Source organism: Oncorhynchus keta, chromosome 2 (assembly GCF_023373465.1).
Source record: "Oncorhynchus keta strain PuntledgeMale-10-30-2019 chromosome 2, Oket_V2, whole genome shotgun sequence".
NCBI classification, from domain to species: Eukaryota; Metazoa; Chordata; class Actinopteri; order Salmoniformes; family Salmonidae; genus Oncorhynchus; species Oncorhynchus keta.
This window is the reverse complement of record NC_068422.1, coordinates 19,878,415-19,897,887: the sequence shown is the minus strand read 5'-3', so window position 1 is coordinate 19,897,887 and position 19,473 is coordinate 19,878,415. Positions and strand designations below refer to the sequence as shown.

General features: G+C 38.6%; 1 protein-coding gene across 9 annotated transcripts in view; it reads right to left on the bottom strand.

The window, feature by feature from the left end:
• The window catches only part of rnf213b (ring finger protein 213b), a 68,349-nt gene that overhangs the window by 12,015 nt on the left and 36,861 nt on the right, over positions 1 to 19,473 (bottom strand). For 5 of the 9 annotated variants that reach the window (XM_035792363.2, XM_035792382.2, XM_035792392.2 and 2 more), the window contains 8 exons: positions 17,236 to 17,336; positions 16,603 to 16,782; positions 16,217 to 16,362; positions 15,770 to 15,869; positions 3,157 to 3,268; positions 2,645 to 2,855; positions 2,197 to 2,402; positions 1,795 to 1,917 (listed from right to left, as the gene is read on the bottom strand). In XM_035792363.2, the coding sequence (XP_035648256.1) occupies positions 1,795 to 1,917; positions 2,197 to 2,402; positions 2,645 to 2,855; positions 3,157 to 3,268; positions 15,770 to 15,869; positions 16,217 to 16,362; positions 16,603 to 16,782; positions 17,236 to 17,336 (1,179 nt within the window). Of the gene's footprint in view, positions 1 to 1,794; positions 1,918 to 2,196; positions 2,403 to 2,644; positions 2,856 to 3,156; positions 3,269 to 4,499; positions 5,157 to 5,886; positions 6,033 to 6,197; positions 6,364 to 6,480; positions 6,528 to 15,769; positions 15,870 to 16,216; positions 16,363 to 16,602; positions 16,783 to 17,235; positions 17,337 to 19,473 lie in introns of those variants that run through there. The other 4 variants (XR_004828436.2, XR_004828433.2, XM_035792415.2 and 1 more) reach the window with 4 other exon arrangements.

The following is a 19,473-nucleotide window of genomic DNA, read 5'->3' as shown; positions in this document are numbered from 1 at the left end:
AGCCCTGGAGTTTTCCCATCCTTAAAGGCTTCAATTGCATTAAGAAGTTCCTCCTCTGTAATTTGGCTTTCATATGAGTCTTTCTGTACAGATGTAATTTGACATTATTAATAGGGAAAAAATCCATACAATTAGCTCCGGTTAGTGGGGATGAAATGAAAATATATTCTTAAAGTACTTTACTTCCTAATTCAAAATATAATTTGGCTAATCATGCTTGACTCCATCATTTGTAACCAAAAATTGGTAGCATTTCTATGTTGAAGATTGAAAAATCATTTTGTGTATTTTTCCCCGTATTCCATCCAGTTCGCTTTATTTTTAAAATATATTACACTGGATCTTTCTTGAATAAGTTCCTCCATTTCTTTTTGTTTTTCCTCTAACTTATTCTGTGCTTCTATGGTACAGTTTTTATTGCTATCAAACTGTACTGTTAGTCCTTCAATTTCCTTTATTAATATGGACCGTTTTGATCTAAATTGCTTTTGTTTTACAGATGAGTACTGAATTGCATTGCCTCTAAAGGCACATTTAAAAGTGTTCCATACAATAAGGGGATCTGCTGTACCTATGTTATGTCGGAAAAAGTCCGTTATAAATTATTCTCCTAGTTATAGTCCTAGTTATAAACAAGTTATCATCCAGTAGGCTTTGATTAAATTTCCAATATCCTCGCCCACGTGGAAATTCTGTAAGAGTAATATATATGCCAATGATGTGATGATCCGACCACATTCTGTCCCCTATCAACACTTTTTAAAACTTGTGGTGCTAAAGAGAATGACATAAGAAAGTAATCAAGACGACTAGCTTGATTAAGCCTCCGCCATGTGTATCTCACTTGGTCAGGGTATTTAAGCCTCCATATACCCACTAATTCCAATATATCCATGACATTCATGATTTCCTTAAGTGCCTGCGGGTGATAGTTTTGTAGTGTGATTTCCTTTATGGTCCATAGAGGTTTTTAAAACCGTATTAAAATCCCTCACCAAAACAATAAGAGTCTAGTGTTGCTTGTAGAGTTGATAAATTCTTATATATATTTTCAAAGAAGCTTCATTATTTGGACCGTATAGGTTAATAAGCCATGTCTGTTTATTGTCCAATAACATATTTAAAATAATCCAACTACCTTGATGATCTGTTTGGACAATTTGTACATTTGGATCAAAATGACTCTTAATTAATATCATCACCCTTTTTTAATTTCTTTGCCCATGGGAGAAATATATTTCACCCCCCAGTCCCTTTTCCACAAAACTTCATCTAAAATTGTTGAATGAGTTTCCTGTAAACAATAGATATTATATCCCTTCTCTTTTAGCCAGGTAAATACTGATCGTCTTTTCTTATTATTTATAAGCCATAAAAATTAGAACTGGCCAAATTTATTTCACCACTTACCATAATGAGACACAAGTTTCAATTCTATTTATCAAAATATATGTTTGTAAACGTACCATTAAAAAGTAAAAAAAGATTAATTAAAAAGATTCTCTCTAATGGATCTAGTCTGTATGTCAAGTAAGGCTTCTCTCAGAATGATGTTCTCCTTTTTAAGTTCATTAACTTAGGTTTCAATCTTATTGACTGTCCCCTTTAGCTTGTTTGTGTCTTTCTCCAATGTCGCAGCTTTGACATTACAAAGAACATTTTTGTCATTTAGCAGACGCTTTTATCAAAAAGACGTACAATGTAAAGAGGGTAACACCATTAGAACACTATTTTTTAGAACACTGTGATAAACTACATCTCTATGTTCCAGGGATGTGTGGTAAGGACGCTGACCTGCAGCGTTGTCCGAAGGGGGTCAGTATGAGCGTCTAGCAGGGCCTGAGTCACCCCGTCCCTCAGGGCCTGGTATGACGGACCACAGCACAGGAACCGGTCCACCTCTGCTGGAATCAGCCTCTGAGAAACCCAAAATGTGAAAGTAGGATGTGTAAGTGCCTATAAAGTGTGGACAGCATTTGGCCAACAAATATTTATTATTAATTTAATTTGATAGGATGATCATGATCAACCTCGCATCTTGCAGGTACCTCATTATTGTTATGTTGTTTGCTCGAGGATGTCTGTCACCATGGTTAATGCAAGAGGAGATCATAATAGGCTTCCTCAACTAGATGGAATAGCAAAGAATTCCACTGTAAGTAACTAGAAATAATATAATATCCAGTCTGGTAGTACCTGGAGTCGGAGGACCTCTGAAGGGAAGGCCCATCCCCAGGAAGAGGATCTGTGCATCAGGGCCAGGACACAGTCTATCCCCGCCTGTCTATTGACCGCTCTCAGCAGGAACACTCTGAACCAGTCGTTACCTCCGTACTCACACACTGCCTTCACCTGAGACAGGTACTGAGCCTCCACATCATCACCTGCCCCACCAGCAGTATCTGGAAATGTACTTCATATTTAATAACAGAATTTCAACTATGTAAAGATGGAGCATAAAAACATGCATGCAAAAATATATAAAAAATATGTATACTTAAAAAAAAAACATTTAAGAGACTAAATACAATGAAGTGACCTCATAAAATAAATGGTACTACAGTCTAGGCTATGTTAATGGTGATTAAAAGGCTCAATCTACGATTTAAGTGACAATAAATCCCCAGTCTGCTATATTACTCACCCTGGGCCACAGCCTTCTGTAGCAGGTGGGCAGCGGTGCCCAGGCAGAGCCTCAGACGAGCCATGCTCAGCAGGAACTCAGCTGGGTCCTCCAGTCTTCCAGGGATCTGCTTCCTGGCTAGCCTACCCAGGAACAGTGTGTCCTCCTGCAGTTTCCTCTGCTGCTCTCTCCCCTCCTCCATCACTAAACTTCCAGAACACTGCAGGGAATCCTGACATACAAGAAACAGTCAATCAGTCAATCAATCAATCAAACCCCCCCAAGAAAATAAAACAATAAAATAACACTCTTTTCTATTCTTGAACTAACCCTCACACTTTACAGTGTTAGTTTAATCAGCTGTTGTAGAGTGTGACACAAATCACAGGAAAAACTGATTTTTGACTGCACTGGGCATTTAAGATGAATGCACTAACTGTAAGTCGCTCTGGATAAGACCATCTCCTAAATGACTACAATATAAATGTGAATGTCATTAATGTGTAAAGTAATATTGTAAAGGTCTGTGTAACCTGGAAGCAGTTGACAAAGAGCAGGTAGAGCTCAGTGTGATCCTCCCTCTCCAAGATGTTCTTCTCTAGGCTCTGTAAGTAGTTCTGGATGTGACCTTTCACCTGCTCAAAACTGAGACAAATACAATGTGAGGAAAAGGCTCCTTACCTAAAGACGTTCTGGTTTTATTATTTTTTTTCAAAGTATTTATTAGGTATGCTTGCTGAAAGCCAAGCCGACTTTAGAAATGATTAATACTTCTCCTAAGTTGCCTTCCATTGCCAACATTAGTACCAAAACCATAAAAGCTATCAACTGCTGCTTGTTTAAAGCTTTGTGATACCATTTTAACTTTTTGAACTGTAATGGTTTTAAATGTGCATAAAAGCTCCATATGCTTGAATGGGAAGTGGTTGGATTCGCCACTGCTTTTGAACCGTTACAAACACCAAACCAACTCAACTTAGATTGCTCGTCAAAAGAATGTTGATGCTGTTTGTACTTTTTGAAATATAACTGTTTAAATATGGATAAAAGTTCCAGAGACTTCAAAGGCAACAATTTGATTCGCCACTGCTCTTGAAGCGTTTCCACTTTTTTACAAGATTGAAATGTGCAGACTGACACAACTTAGGTTGCTTCAACACTTTTTGCTACCATTCATATTTCATAAACTATAAAGCTTTTTGTGTCCCCATTCATTTCAATGGTGGAGTGCAGGCTCTAACATTCCACACTATCACTGCCACAGCCCTTTCAGAATGTTCAAACTAAAATATTTGAGAGCTAAAAAACACATTCTATCGCTTATGATGCTATAGCACTCACTGTAGCCTACTATACTATCCCACTATAATACACACCTACAAAGCACCTCAAAATACAGTATGTCACTATAACTAATCCATAGCCTATGAAAACCCTATTGCCAATACAACTACTGCCATTACCACTGCCGTGACAACCACTGCTACTACTATTTCACAACCATAAATACGCAAAACTAGCAAGCACACACATTTACTTTAGGAAATGTCCTGTTCTCATTACTACTGTGATGCATAATTGCCATGGTAATTTGGAATGTTCAGTCAACAAGCATTATGGGAAGAATCTTAAATATTAAATATTTTTTGACTTGTTTAACACTTGTTTTGGTTACTACATGATTTCATATGTTATTTCATAGTTTTGATGTCTTCACTATTATTCTACAATGTAGAAAATAGTTGGGGGAAAAAACCTGGAATGAGTAGGTGTGTCCAAAGTTGACTGGTACAGTACATACAAACTTAGAAACTACTTAGTAGTGGTTAAAATGTGTGCTTTGTATAATAACAAATAAAGAAAGTCGCACTATGTATGCGCCCAACAATTTAATGGGTAAACCTCATAACCAACATTTCGGTAACGCAGTGCCTTCTTCAGGGTTGGTCAAAATGTGAACCTGATTAAAATATAGTGTTACCCATGCTTTATTGATAGGGAAAAGGGGAGCAGATCTGGGGTAACTCAAAGACGTAATTGCACATACACTGGATAGAACTTTAGGCATTAGGTTACCTCCTTCCCCACTCTTGTTTTCCCAGGGCACATCAGCCTTTACGATGAAAGAAAAATCTCCCGAACGAATAGTACATGGACTCAGGCTGCCAATAAAACCCCGCCCTTGATTGTAGGAATCAATTCTTAAAATGGTAAGAAACACCATAATGAACAAGGCGCTCAGCATATAAAGGGAGCCGAACAAACTCTGCCCATTATCAAAAATTGAATCTGTGTCAGTGGGGTCGACAGTAGGACAGATGTAACTGCTGTCAGCATCTTCCCCATTGGATTTAAACTCCACAAAGCCTGGTTGGTCGGTGCTGATCTGGGAGTTGATCCAGGACTGGTAACTGGACACTCTGGTGTAGACCCCAGGGAGATTAGGCCGAGCGCAGCCATAACCCCAACTAACAACACCAGACTAAACCCAGACGGAGTTCTGTTCAACCACCATTGGATCTCCTGAGTCACCCTGAGAAGATAGAGCAAGGTAAGTCTCTCAAAGTAATTAAAAGGCAGGCTCTAGGAAATGGATTGGAACAGGGCCCAGTTCTACAAAAGTTATCTGATCAGATTTCATGCATAGAAACAGAATAAATAGGATGGGTGTATCTTTGACTTGAATGGGCACGCCCGTTCTATTAATTATATTTATTTTTCTATTTTAACACCCTTTTTCTCCCTAATTTCGTGATTTTGATCTTGTCTCATTGCTGCAACTCTCCAACGGGCTCGGGAGAGGCGAAGGTCGAGTCATGCGTCCTCCGAAACATGACCCGCTAAGCTGCACTTCTTAACACCCGCTCGCTTAACCCGGAAGCCAGCTGCACCAATGTGTCAGAGGAATCACCATTCAACTGCCGAGCGAAGTCAGCCTGCAGGTGCCTGGCCCGCCACAAGGAGTTGCTAAAACGCTATGAGACAAGTAAAGCCCCTCTGGCCAAATCCTCCCCTAACCCAGACGACGCTGGGCCAACTGTGAGCCGCCCTATGGGACTCCCGGTCACGGCTAAGAGTCGAACCCCTGGCTGTAGTGCTGCTGTAACACTGGGATGCAGTGCCTTAGACCACTGCGCGACTCAGGAGGCCCTATGAATACTATTTCCATGCATTTAATACTATCTGATTCCCGAAATTCAATCAGAAAACTTCAGAAAAACTAGGCCAAGGAGAACAAGAAGATAGGTTAGCATGGACTTTACCTGACATGAGTCCTTGACCCCTTCCAGAACACCAGCACAGAGCATGTTGTCTGTGATTGAGCCGACCCCATTCAGGCAGTCACACTCTGTGTTCCCCACAACTGGAACCTCCACTTCTTGCAGAGTCTGGGGTGGGGGTAGGGCATCTGAAGGAAACAAAAGACTAGTAATGGGAGATCTTTAAATTGCCCATTTCAATTGTAATAATAACAATAAAAATCAATGTGCACTTATGGCCACTGGGGATACTGTTTCACATAAGACATCATCTCATCAACATCTCCTACAATGGATAATTAACGTGTCCTCACTGTTGTGTCATGCTGCCACCGCCGGGGGGAGGGAATCAAGATCAGCTAAATGAAATGTATATGTAAAATAGTAACACAATCATCATCATACAAAGTGGATAAAGTCCATACTCAACATCCACAAGAACCTTCATTTGATTCCCCATTGTCAGAAGTCCATTAAAATCTAGGAGCAAACATGAATATCATTATGCCCTTATTCAAAACTGGCTTGATTTACATCTGACATTTTGTATTCATTGACATTTTACATTCTACAACCAAATGTGTAAGATGAGCTCACCTGTTTCTGTGCATTCACCCGTTCGTTCTTCTATGTAGTCCTGTTGGCTTGGCACATTTGGCTTATATGTATGGCTTATATGTATGGCATATTACTATTATCAACATTGTAGAATAATAGTGAAGTGATCAAAACTATGAAATAATACATATGGGATCATGTAGTGACCAAAAAAAACTGTTAAAAATATCAAAATATATTTGAGATCTGAGGTTCTTCAAAGTAGCCACCCTTTGCTTTGATGACAGCTTTGCCCACTCTTGGCATTCTCAGATTGACTGACCTTCATGTCTTAAAGTAATGATGGACTGTCGTTTCTCTTTTCTAATTTGATCTGTTCTTGCCATATGGTATATTACCAAATAGGTCTATATTCTGTATACCCCCCCGACCTTGTTATAACACAATTGATTGGCTCAAACGCATTAAGGAAAGACATTCCACAAATTAACCTTTAACAAGGCACACCTGTTAATTGAAATGCATTCCAGGTGACTACCTCATGAAGCTGGTTGAGAGAATGCCAAGAGTGTGCAAAGCTGTCATCAAGGTTTTGAAGAACCTCAAATATAAAATATATGTTGATTTGTTTAACACTTTTTTGGTTACTACATGATTCCATGTGTGTTATTTCCTAGTTTGGATGTCTTCACTATTATTCTACAATGTGGAAAATAGTTAAAAAAATGTAACAAAAACCTGGAATGAGTAGGTGTGTTCAAACTTTTGACTGGTACTGCTATTTTCCAAACCTGGCTCCAGGGTTGGTAATTTACCTGTCTTATAACAGCTCGCTTGCGCTGAGGTGGGAGGGGTGTAAATATTTGAGATGTGTCCTTAAAAAATGGGCGCCAACTTCAAGCAGCGCTACTGGTGATATTTAAGACTCGCCAAAAGCTGGTATTAGTGGTAACGCAATTGGTTATGATATTTATTTTGCCAGCGTAGGCACACAGTAGCCTATAACCAATGTTTTATTAAAATATCATGAGCAGCAAAACAGTCAGACATTCCAATTTTTCTATACATTTAAAAATATATATATATATTTTTTTTACATGCATCTTCTATGAAAAGTTTGGACTCATTAGGCTTATGTGCGACGCCCATTCAAAGAAAGATGTCAGTGACTGTAGGAAGTCTGTTTAGGAACATCAAGGTATTACAATAGACTGCTTGCATCTTCCCCTTTCATCTGTTGTACCTACAGTGATCTCCAAAGGTATTGGGACTGTGACACATTTTTTGTTGTGTTGGCTCTGTACTCCAGCACTTTGGATTTGAAATGATACAATGACTATGAGGTTAAATTACAGACTGTAAGCTTTACTTAATTTGAAGTTATGTTCGTCCATATCGGGCGAACCGTTTAGAAATTACAACATGTACACAGTTCCCCATTTTAGGGGACCAAAAGTATAGGGACAAATTATCTTATGTGTATTCAAGTAGTAAAAAGTATTTGGTCCCATATTCAAATCAAGTAATGACTACATCAAGCTTGTGACTACAAACTTGTTGAATGCATTTGCTGTTTGTTTTGGTTGTGTTTCAGATTATTTTGTGCCCAATACAAATGAATGGTAAATAATGTATTGTGTCATTTTGGAGTCACTTGTATTGTAAATAAGAATATAATATGTTTCTAAACACTTCTACATTAATGTGGATGATTCCATGATTACGGATAGTGCTGAATGAATCGTGAATAATAAATGAGTGAGAAAGTTACATACACACAAAAATCATACCTCCATGACATAATAACCTCTCACCATGACATTAACAGGTGAGGCTAGCATTTTGGGGTTGGGAGGGATGATATTCATGCCTCTGTAATGTTTTCACTCATCCTTATTCAAGATTCATATAGGATTATTCGTAATCATGGTAGCATCCACATTAATGTAAAAGCCTACATGCAGAAGTCTACTTTCTGTCCAACACTAAAACTAACTAAATAATATAAACATTAAATAGAAATGTTTTTATCAAACTGACACTGAATAAAAACTACTAAATCAAGTCTAAAAATTAACTGAAACAACTGAATTTAAAATAAAAATCTAAAAACAAACACTGCAGACGTGTTAACATACACTGCAGGCGTGTTAAAATTAATGGTGGTTTAAAGCAGGGGTATTCAACTCTTACCCTATGAGGTCCGGAGCCTGCTGGTTATCTGTCGACCTCAAAATTAATTGCACACACACCTGGTGTCCCAGGTCAAAATCAGTCCCCGATAAGAGTGGAACAATGAAAAAATGCAGTCGAACTGGCTTCGAGTTCCAGAGTTAAGTTTGGGGGGGATAAGATGTACACAATGGGTGACAGCATTGTCATCATGCCTAGCCAGAATGCAAACTGGAAAAACACCTGTTGCCCTAACCAATTGTAAGTGAGCTGTGTGTGAGTAGAAAGGCTCTGAATGTTCTACTGGCTCTGAGAACTACACACCATGACTGCTGCTATTGGACTGCTGCCCCCTCCCCATATCTAATTGGACAATGAAGCCCAAATGTAAAATGTGTCTCTGTACTCCAGCATTTTGAATTTGAGATCAAATGTTTCATATGAGGGGACAGTACATTTTACGTTTCCATTTTAATCATTAAGCAGAAACTCTTATCCAGAACAACTTAAGAGTAGTGAGTGCATAGATTTTCATACTAGTCCCTTGTGTGTGTGTGAAATAACATTTCTCAGAGAGTACAGAATGTCCCTATTTATTTGAGGGTATTTTCATACACATCTGTTTTACCATTTATAAATGAAAGCACTTTATGTATCTAGTCCCCCCAATGTGAAGAAGTATTTGGACAAATTCACTTATAAGGTATCATATTAGTCAAAAGTGTAGTATTTGGTCCCATATTCCTTTTACTAAAACCCAATTGAAACTGTGTAGCAATTACAATGTATCTACATTCATACAGTTTCTTTACAGTGTCCAGCTCACTAATAATCACTGTAATGAATGCTAGACAGTCAGGGAGAATTCAACATTTTAAAAACAATTGATCGACAATCTTTATCTTATTTTGACAGCGAGGAACTACAACCAATTTTCAGTTCGGCCCTCCAGACCTCGTTGAAGACCAAATGTGAGCCCCGGGGCAAAATAAGTTTGACACACCTGCTGTAGGTGATGACAATTCTGCTGAGGGAGAGGTGTCCCAAGACAAGGAGGATGATGACGACACCCTGGAGAGTACAGGTGGGCCTATTTATGAATTCCTCTTTTAAGAAAATTAAACCAGTAGATTGGCATTGACCCAACATGAGGCTGTAGCCTACCTTGCAACTACCTGAACCCCCTCAGACAAGTGCTACATAGGCCTACATGACTGTCAGCAGATGCAGGTGAAAAAGCTGGAGCATATTTAGGCAAAGATTTAGCTATGCTATCAAATACATTTTTGAGAGGTCTGTAAGAGGGTTTTGTACATGCAGGAACAGTATGCTGCTTTTTTTGCATAATACTATAGGTCAACAGGAAGAATTAACCACAATATGCCTTGCTCATATCGATGTCAAACAATATCATATTGAATGATAAATATTGGTGCCCACGCTAGAAAATACCGTTGCCTGATATGAAACATTTGTTCACAAATCCAAAATGCTGGATTATAGAACCAAATATAAATGTGTAGCTTCACTGTCCAAATACATAAAGTATGGTGTTGAGTGTATACACATTATTGGCAGGTAAATAAGGTGGAAAGTAGCTACGATGACAAAGAATAATATTTTCGTTAAGAATCTTGACCTACATGGATGAGAGCAATGTTACGCACTGAAGGCACAGCAAAACAAATTATGGATTAGATTGCTCATGATGAGTGATGGTGGATTTCATAGGGCATCTCAAAGAGCATTGTTCTTAATCTTCATGCCTAGCCAGAATGCAAACTGGAAAAACACCTGTGCCCTAACCAGATGTAAGTCAGATGTGTGTGAGTATGTGAGAGAATGTGTGTGAGAATGTTCTACTGGCTATGAGAACTAGAACTACACACCATGACTGCTGCTATTGGACTTACACTCCCCTCCATATCTAATTGGACAGTGAAGCCAAACTGTAAAATGGGTCTCTATACTCCAGCATTTTAATTTGAGATGAAATGTTTCATATGAGACGGCAGTACATTTTTTGAATTACTGTACATTTGAGTTATTTAGCTCTTATCCAGAGCGACTTACAGTAGTCGTTTATGTACTTTTTCGTACTGGTCCCCCATGTGAGATCGAGCTTCTAAATAAGAGCACAGCATTTCATACACAACTGTTTTACCATTTAGAAATTAAAGCACTTTATGTATCTTGTCACCTGAAGTGAAAAGGTCAGAAGTATTTGGACAAATGTGCTTATAATGTATCAAAGTAGTCAAAAGTGTAGTATTTGATCCCATATTCCTTGCACGCAATGACTAGTTCCCGCCGGCGCTGAAGAAGTGGATGTGGATTAAGGCAGCCCCCCTGCACCTCTCTGATTCAGAGGGGTTGGGTTAAATGCGGAAGACACATTTCAGTTGAAGGCATTCAGTTATACAACTGACTAGGTATCACCCTTTCCCTTTATCAAGCTTGTGATTCTACAATCTCTTTGGATGCATTTGTGGTTTGTTTTGTTTTTGTTTTGGGATACAGTATGTTTTGCCCAATATTAACTAGAGGTGAATGATGACTGGAGTTGATTAATCATGGGCATCAACAGGATTATCTTAAGAAAAAGCATGACGGACTCAAGAATAATGATGAGTGAGAAAACATTTATTTGGGGGAGGTATGATCTTTGTGCCTCTAAATGGCATCACACTCATTATTCAAGATTAATCCATGATTTTCTAGAATCATGGTAGCATCCACATGAATGTAGAAACATTCAGAAACATATTCTATTCTTACTTGCAATAAAAGTGACTACAAAATGACATAATATATTCACCATTCAGTTTCTATTGGATAAAACATAATTCAAAACACAACCAAAACAAACTGTAAATGCATCCAACAGGTTTGGAGAGTCACAAGCTTGATGGAGTCAATGCGTGCTAGGACTATGGGACCAATTACTATACTTGTGACTACTTTAATATACTATAAGCGAATTTGTCCAAATACTTCCCACTGGACATACACTGCTTGAATCAACATTATTTCAACATAATTTGTAAATGTATTGTGACATGGAATCAAAGTGGTAAATACATTGGATTTGAAAAAAGTCAAACACCAGTACTGTTCATGCTTCATTTGAACCAGCATTGTAAACATTGACAGGGTAAAACTTCAACTTAAATACATTGATGTAACAACCTGTTAGTCAGTTTAAATCAAATCTCATTTCAACATAATCATCAGAACTATGCATTGGTTGAAATTGCGTAGGAAATTCCACATAGAATCGTAAAAATATATTTTTAATCTTATATTAAATAAACTGTATATTGGGTTGCTGAAATTACGTTGAATTTACATATTTTGCATTACTCATCTCATATGTATATACTGTATTCTATTCTATTCTACTATTACTAGTCTATGCTGCTCTGACATTGCTCGTCCAAATATTTATATATTCTTAATTCCATCCTTTAGATTGTGTGTATTGTTGTGAAATTGTTAGATATTACTGCACTGTTGGAGCTAGAAACATAAGCATTTTGCTACACTCGCAGTAACATCTGCTTAAACAGTGACTCTTACTGGTATACGAGAGACAATGCACTTCAGTGAGAATGAGTCTACCATCCAGATGCCTACCTCTATATACCCTGCTAAGGTTTGGAAACAAGCTGTGTTCGTTTCAGCTGAGCTATCATATAAACCCATTTAGACATTGATCAGTGTGTTAAGGCTTCAAATGGAGGGACATAAATTGCTTTAATTTCTAAACGGTAAAACAGATATGCATGAAAATACCCTCAAATAAAAGCTGACATTCTGTACTGTTGCCTAATGGATGCGGTAAAGGGGTTTATGGAACGCAGACGATTCCATTGAGACCAGATTGGCATATATTCAACAAATCTGATCTAACAAAGTAGATATTCGCCATGTCCGTCATGATTTATCTATTGTAACAGGCCGCAAAATGTAAATACTTTAGTCCAATTTGGATATTTTGAGCTGTTTTTACTGCATAACATTTAGAAGTGATTTCTAAATACTAATTCTCATTTATATAAAAAAATGTGGGAACCCTGTGTCCATGTATGCTACACGTAGTTATGTGTGTGTAAAATATTTCAACACAGGTAAGACATTTAACTTGTTTAGTATAGTTTGTTTGTCCGGTTTGAGTTAATTTCTTGAGTTTTATTTTATTTTTACAGGGACAGTGCACATTAATCAACGTTTGAGTAAAAGTGCCGGTTTTAGCCAGCCGGCTAATTTTCAACCGCAGTCCCTGGGCAGGTTATTAAAAACAATTACAATATAGACAATAGCAACATAGGACAAGCAAGACATAGCATACAGACAGCGCAACATAGGACAAGCAAGACGTAGCATACAGACATAGCAACATAGAACAAAAAGCAGCAAGACAAAATTCATAAAAGCAACAAAGTGTCTCCACACCTCACAAGCTACAGACAACATGGAAAGCGGCAATACACAGCTAGGGACCATGTTCACAAATCTGATTGACCTTTAGCCATGTCTTCATGCATTTTGTGAAAGTGTGATATGTGGTGCAGTTATGTGTGTCTGATGGCAATGTATTCCAGACATGGGAAGCTCTCACAGAGAAAACGGATTTAATAAATGTGCTTTTCCTTAAGGAACTATACAGTCACCTCTCATGGCAGACCTTGTGGATCTGCTGCCATATGTTTGGTTTTTCTGTTTAACAAAAATACTGAGTGGAGGGGGAGCCAGGCCATTTAGGATCTTGAATACAAGACATGTGTCGGTGTATTGCACAAGATTTTCCCAACTCAGGAGCTCATGCTTTCTGAGGATGTAACAGTGATGATGGCTATTGGGCTTCCTATCAAGCACTCCCAAGAGCCTGTAGACAGACTGAATAGGTCTTAATGTTGTACAGCAAGCTTGGTCCCAACTAGTCAAGAAGTATGTTAAGTGGGGGAGTATCATAGATTTGAAGTAGAGTTTTGCTACCTCTGTAGTCAAACAATTTCGTATAATCTGAAATTAGCTAGGTTGAATTTGATTATTTGAATGACCCTTTTCACATGCTTTTTAAAAGAGAGGTTGGAATCAAGTATGATGCCAAGGTACTTAAAATCAGATACCACCTGGAGCTTCTCCCCTGACACATAGACATCTGGCTCAGTTTGCCCTCTTTGTGAAGAACATGCAAACAGTTTGTTTCACATTGAGATGCAAACACGAGTCACTGAGCCACTTTGTAACCTGGACCATTACAGTAGTGAGTTCTTGTGCAGCTTGTTGTTTGCTCTTTGCATGCACATATATCACTGTATCATCTGCATACATTTCAACTTCAGACCGAGTACAGACAGAAGGCAGATCATTAATGTACAGGCTGAACAGGAGGGGCCCCAGTATTGACCCTTGGGTCACACCCACATCATAGCTAAGAGTGGGTTGCTTGTGTTGTTGATCTCTTGGCTGGCTTAATGTTCTGGTGGCTAGCTAGCTTGCTCTCACTCAGTCATGTGGCTGCTAGCACCATCAAGAAAAAGAGGGAAGCCCTACAATATTACGTTTTTCTAAGTAGTGAGAACGCTCAGGAAAAGGTCATGTTGAAAAGTAATCTTTAGACGTTGTACTTTATTAAATGTTGTTTTGTAATTTACTAAAACATGGAGACAAAAAGAAATGGGGTAACCACAAGTTGTCCCCCCCCCCCCCCCACGGTCGGGCAGGGCTGTGATGTTCTATCTAAAAGGCTGACCACACAATACATTTAGAAATCCATGTTATTCAATTATTGCACCCACACTGCTCATGAGCGTCAAAGGCTAAAATAGAAGTCATTCCTATTTCTGACGAAGATCGCGCTGCAAGTCCATATAGATATTATTCTATATATTTATTATTCTTATGTCATATTGTCAAGAGTGAACATGCAAGTAAGCATTTTATTGTACTGCGATATGACTTGAATCCCATCATTGTTTTTGATGAATTCCCCTTAGCGAAAAACCACATGATTTCACATGAAATTTCAGATGTGAAATTGTGTGGAAATATGTGTTTTTGGAAGAGTTCACACGTGATCACCTGTTTTCACATGTATAGTTTCATGTTATCACGTTGCTTTACATCACGTTGTCAAATAATTATGAAGGTTATGTGATGTCATCACATAACTATAAAGCTCCTACTGCTTGTGGGACGAAACGACATGCCAATTCTTTTTAATTTTACCTTTATTTAACTAGGCAAGTCAGTTAAGAACAAATTCTTATTTTCAATGACGGCCTAGGAACAGTCTGCCTGTTCAGGGGCGGAACGACAGATTTGTACCTTGTCAGCTCGGGGGTTTGAACTTGCAACCTTCCGGTTACTAGTCCAACGCTCTAACCACTAGGCTACCCTGCAACCCTCATAAACTGTAAATGACAGAATGCAGGCTTCAACATTCTAAACCGAAATCACTGCCACAAAACCATCAGAATGTTCAAACTGAAACATTTTGAGAGCTTAAAAAACCATTCTATGGCTTATGCTATAGTACAATATTTGCCAACTCCGGTCCTCAAGTAACCCCAACAGCACAAATTTGTGTTGTAGTCCCGGACAAAAACACCGGATTCAACTCGTCAAGAGCTTGATGATCAGTTGACAAGTAAAGTCAGGTGTGCTAGTCCGGGGCCACAACACAAATATGTACTTTTGGGTGTACTGGAGGACCGGAGTTGGGAAACACTGCTTATTACTCACTTTAGCCTACTATACTAGCCCACTATAACCCATTATAATAACTCCACACCTACAAACCACCTCAAAATACAGTAGGTCACTATAACCCCATAGCCTATGAAAACCCTATTACCATCAATACAACTACAATTTGTTTTTAACTTACTCTGGATTTTATTTTTTATAAATAAAATAGGGGTAGGCCGTCATTAAATAACAATTTGTTGTTAACTGACTTGCCTAGGTAAATAAAGGTTAAATAAATCAAATTAATAAACAATACTTTTGAGCAGTTTTTATCGGTCTTAAAAACAAAAAAGCCATATAGTGATAGAGTAAGGCCAGCTCTTTCACAGACAATGTGAGAGAAATGTGTGTGTATGTTAGTATATGTCAGAGTAGAATGTATACTTTGAAGTGCCTGTACCTGTATTGCAGCAGGAGTTTAGGTAGTACAGAGCGGACAACAGGACTGTTGTCAACACACTCTAGGAAGGGAGTGAGCTCTCTGGTCCTGTATACATTCCCTACAAACACACACACATAAATGACAAGTCTCATTCAATGACCTTTCTTAATCAAAACGTTGAACTCTAAAGCTAACATTAGGCTATAACTAGCAATACAAATGGCTTTTTTGAGATAATATTACTACAAAGATCATACATGCAATATTAGCTAGCGACCCAGCCAGCTAACATTAGCTATCTAGCTAACATTATGCTTTAACTTGCAACGAAAACGATTGTATGACAAAATAAAAACGTATAATATCAGGCATACAAAATCAGAACATGTAGATTTAATATATGAATTGGCTCCAGCCATTACACAGTTGCTCAAAATGGCTTCCCATCTCCTCCAGGGCACTCACCTTGTGCAGAGATGAGTAGTGAGAAAAGCAGCTCTACGACACCCTCTCTGGGGCTCTCCCCGTCAGACAGACAGAACCGGGAAACCACCTCCAGGAAGAAAGAGTTACAGCAGCCCCTGATCTCTGCATGCTGCTGCAGGGCTGACCTGAGATAACACAGGGGTTTGTCACAGCACTGGAGTCAATCCATTCACTAGGAATGCTGGACGCTTCACTGAAACACTTACTGATGAAAATATCATCTGTCACATTCATAAAGACCTTTCTACTACCATTTGTATAAACTTTGTGCTGTGTGATGGGGTAAAGACAAATGCCCGCTTCAGAAAAGGTAAATTAGGTAAGATGGTTGAAGGGTGGATGTTGAAGGCCGTTTCTGAACTCACTTGATGGCTTTAGATACAGAGGGTTGGAAGTTTGGTGGCAGGTCTTCCCTGCACTTGGGACAGTAATGCCTGTCTGTCTGGAGGCTGCTCTGGAGGCAGGACAGACAGAAGACATGTCCACAGGGCAGGGTGGATGGCTCTTTGAGCTCTGATAGGCACACTGGGCAATTGATGCCAAACCTAGGAGGTAGAAAGTATCATGAGAAATAAGAAATACAATTATGGCTCAATATACTGTGGAAAATGTCAAGTTTACTGTTAAAGTGATGTGAAGCTGAAATCACTGATACACTAAATGGCCATAAGTATGTGGACAACCCTTCAAATTGGTGTATTTGGCCTGCACAGAGCCCTGACCTCAACCCCATTGAACACCTCTGGGATGAAATAGAACGCCGACTGAGAGCAAGGTCTATTCGCCCAACATCAATGCCCGACCTCACAAAATCCCTGCAGCAATGTTACAACATCTAGTGAGGCTATTATAGCAGCAAAGGCGGGCTCAATTCCATACAAATGCCCATGATTTTTGGAATAAGATGTTCAATGAGCAGGTGTCCACATACTTTTAGCTATGTAGCGTATATTCGTTTAATACAAAACCAAACAATATGATATTGAATTGAGTCTTACCGCAGATCCCCGCTGATGCACTTTTGATGATAGGAGTTGAGGATACGAATCAGCTGCTGCAATGTGTCCACATTCCTCAGATCAGGAGAGTCCTGCATCAGCTGAGAGGAAGAAAAACATAAAAACTGCAAACTGATTCCAACATGTTGAATAGGCCTTGCAGAGTTCTCTTTAAACATGACAAATAATGTGTAATCAATCAAGGGCGGTGGTGTAGTGGTGCCTTGAGAAGTTGGTATACTCTAATTTTGCCAAACATTTCCTGAGTGGCCCACCTGGCGAAGGAAAGGCGCCCTGTGTGAAAAATAATTTGACAAACAGTGACATACATTCCGAATGACCTAAAATTAGGAATCCCATATTGGTATTTCAAAGACAGGCCAACCCAAGCAGTACTGTGCAGCAGGCTAATAGTAGGTCTACTATTGACATAGATACATGAGAATGTCATCTAAGTCAGAAATCTTTTTAAAAAATAGTTTCGCTCTCAAAGTCACATTTTATTCAAATAAATTGGATGCTTTAACCTCTACTGGATTAGTGTCCTGATGCACAATATGCGATATTTGATTAGAATGGCATTGAAAACAAAAGCATGTCTTATATGGTCAGAAAGCTTAAATGAGTTCATCTAACTGCGGTGTCCAATTTATAGTAGCTATTACAGCAGAAAAAAATACCATGCTATTGTTTGATGTTTGTGCACAACTACAAACCACTTTTATCAAGGCAACTGGTTTGATACATTCACCTCTGACGGTATATAATGTATTTACATTCACAAATCTTGCTCTGATTTGTTATCCTGAGGGTTCCAGAGATACAATGTAGCGTAGTTGTGTTTGATAAAATACATTTTTATATACTAACACGATCCATGTTGTATACAGCGTTTTACATAAATTCAGACACTTTCAACTTGCAACAAAACAATCTATGAAATCTAACTGGCTAAACCTTGTTTCACCCGGTCAAGTTTGGTTTCTGTGCAATCCTCAGATGCTCTAGAAGGCAACCAGGCCTTGCTTCATCATTCTACATTACGTATTGGCTACACAACAGGTCAATTAGTCCATGGAGGACAGCCATCATTACGCAACAATGAGACGGACGGTGTTCACTTGATTGTCTCTTGGTCCAATGACCACCTATCATTTTGAAACATAGCTAGCTAGATAGCTAGCTAGATAGCCAATGAGCTGGAGTATGTGATGCCCTTTGTAGGACTAACGCCCATTGTCCTATGGCTGCGCGCAACGCAATTCATTGTCCATAGAAAATCCATAGGACGCAGGGCAGTTTACGTTAAGTTTTCTCAACACTGAAAAAGTACAACATGGATCCTAAGAGTGTAAACGCTAAATCAAATTTCAAGTATACACATTTGGAGGAGATTATTGCAGAAATTGACCGGGAGAGTGACATGAGAAGTCCTGCGCTCAATAAAGATTGGAAGGAAAAGGTAACGTTCCTTTTATATCAGTAAGTAAAATACGTTTTTGCAAAGCTGTCATCAAGGCAAAGGGTGGCTAAATATAAAATATTTTTTGATTTGTTAAACACTTTTTTTGGTTACTACATGATTTCATATGTTTTCATTCATAGTTTTGATGTCTTCACTATTATTCTACAATTTAGAAAATAGTAAAAATAAAGAAACCCTGGAATGAGTAGGTGTGTCAAAATGTTTGACTGATATTGTATGTTTATAGATATGTGTTGTGTATTTTTTTGGTTCACCTTTATTTGATGCAGTGCTCACCCCTGCTAAGATGCTAAGATGCTTAGCAGTGCTCACCCCTGCTAAGATAAAGGTTAAATCAAATAAGTATTTGCAAACTTGAGTTCTAACCAATTCACACCACATTCAAGTCCTCTATCCCCCACTCATTCAAATGTAGAATGGTTCCTCCAGTCTGACCCCTCTGCTGTCTCTGTCTCTACACCCAAATTCAAAACATTTTCCAAAAAGTAGTAGCATTAGTCACGTAAACACAGAAATAAACAAATGGCACATTGGATTCCTAATTTTAAAATAAGTGGTGCTTTTCTTACAGAGGAGACAAAGTTAAATAAATTGCCTTATAGAGTGAAGGTTAGTACCGTTTTATGTAGGGAAACTAATGATCCATCATGTATGACATTTCTGGGGGTGTGTAAATTGTACTTTTTTTATTACCATAGAATTTTTGTATGTTCTCTGTAGTTATGTACTTGGAAATGTATCAATTGACCAAT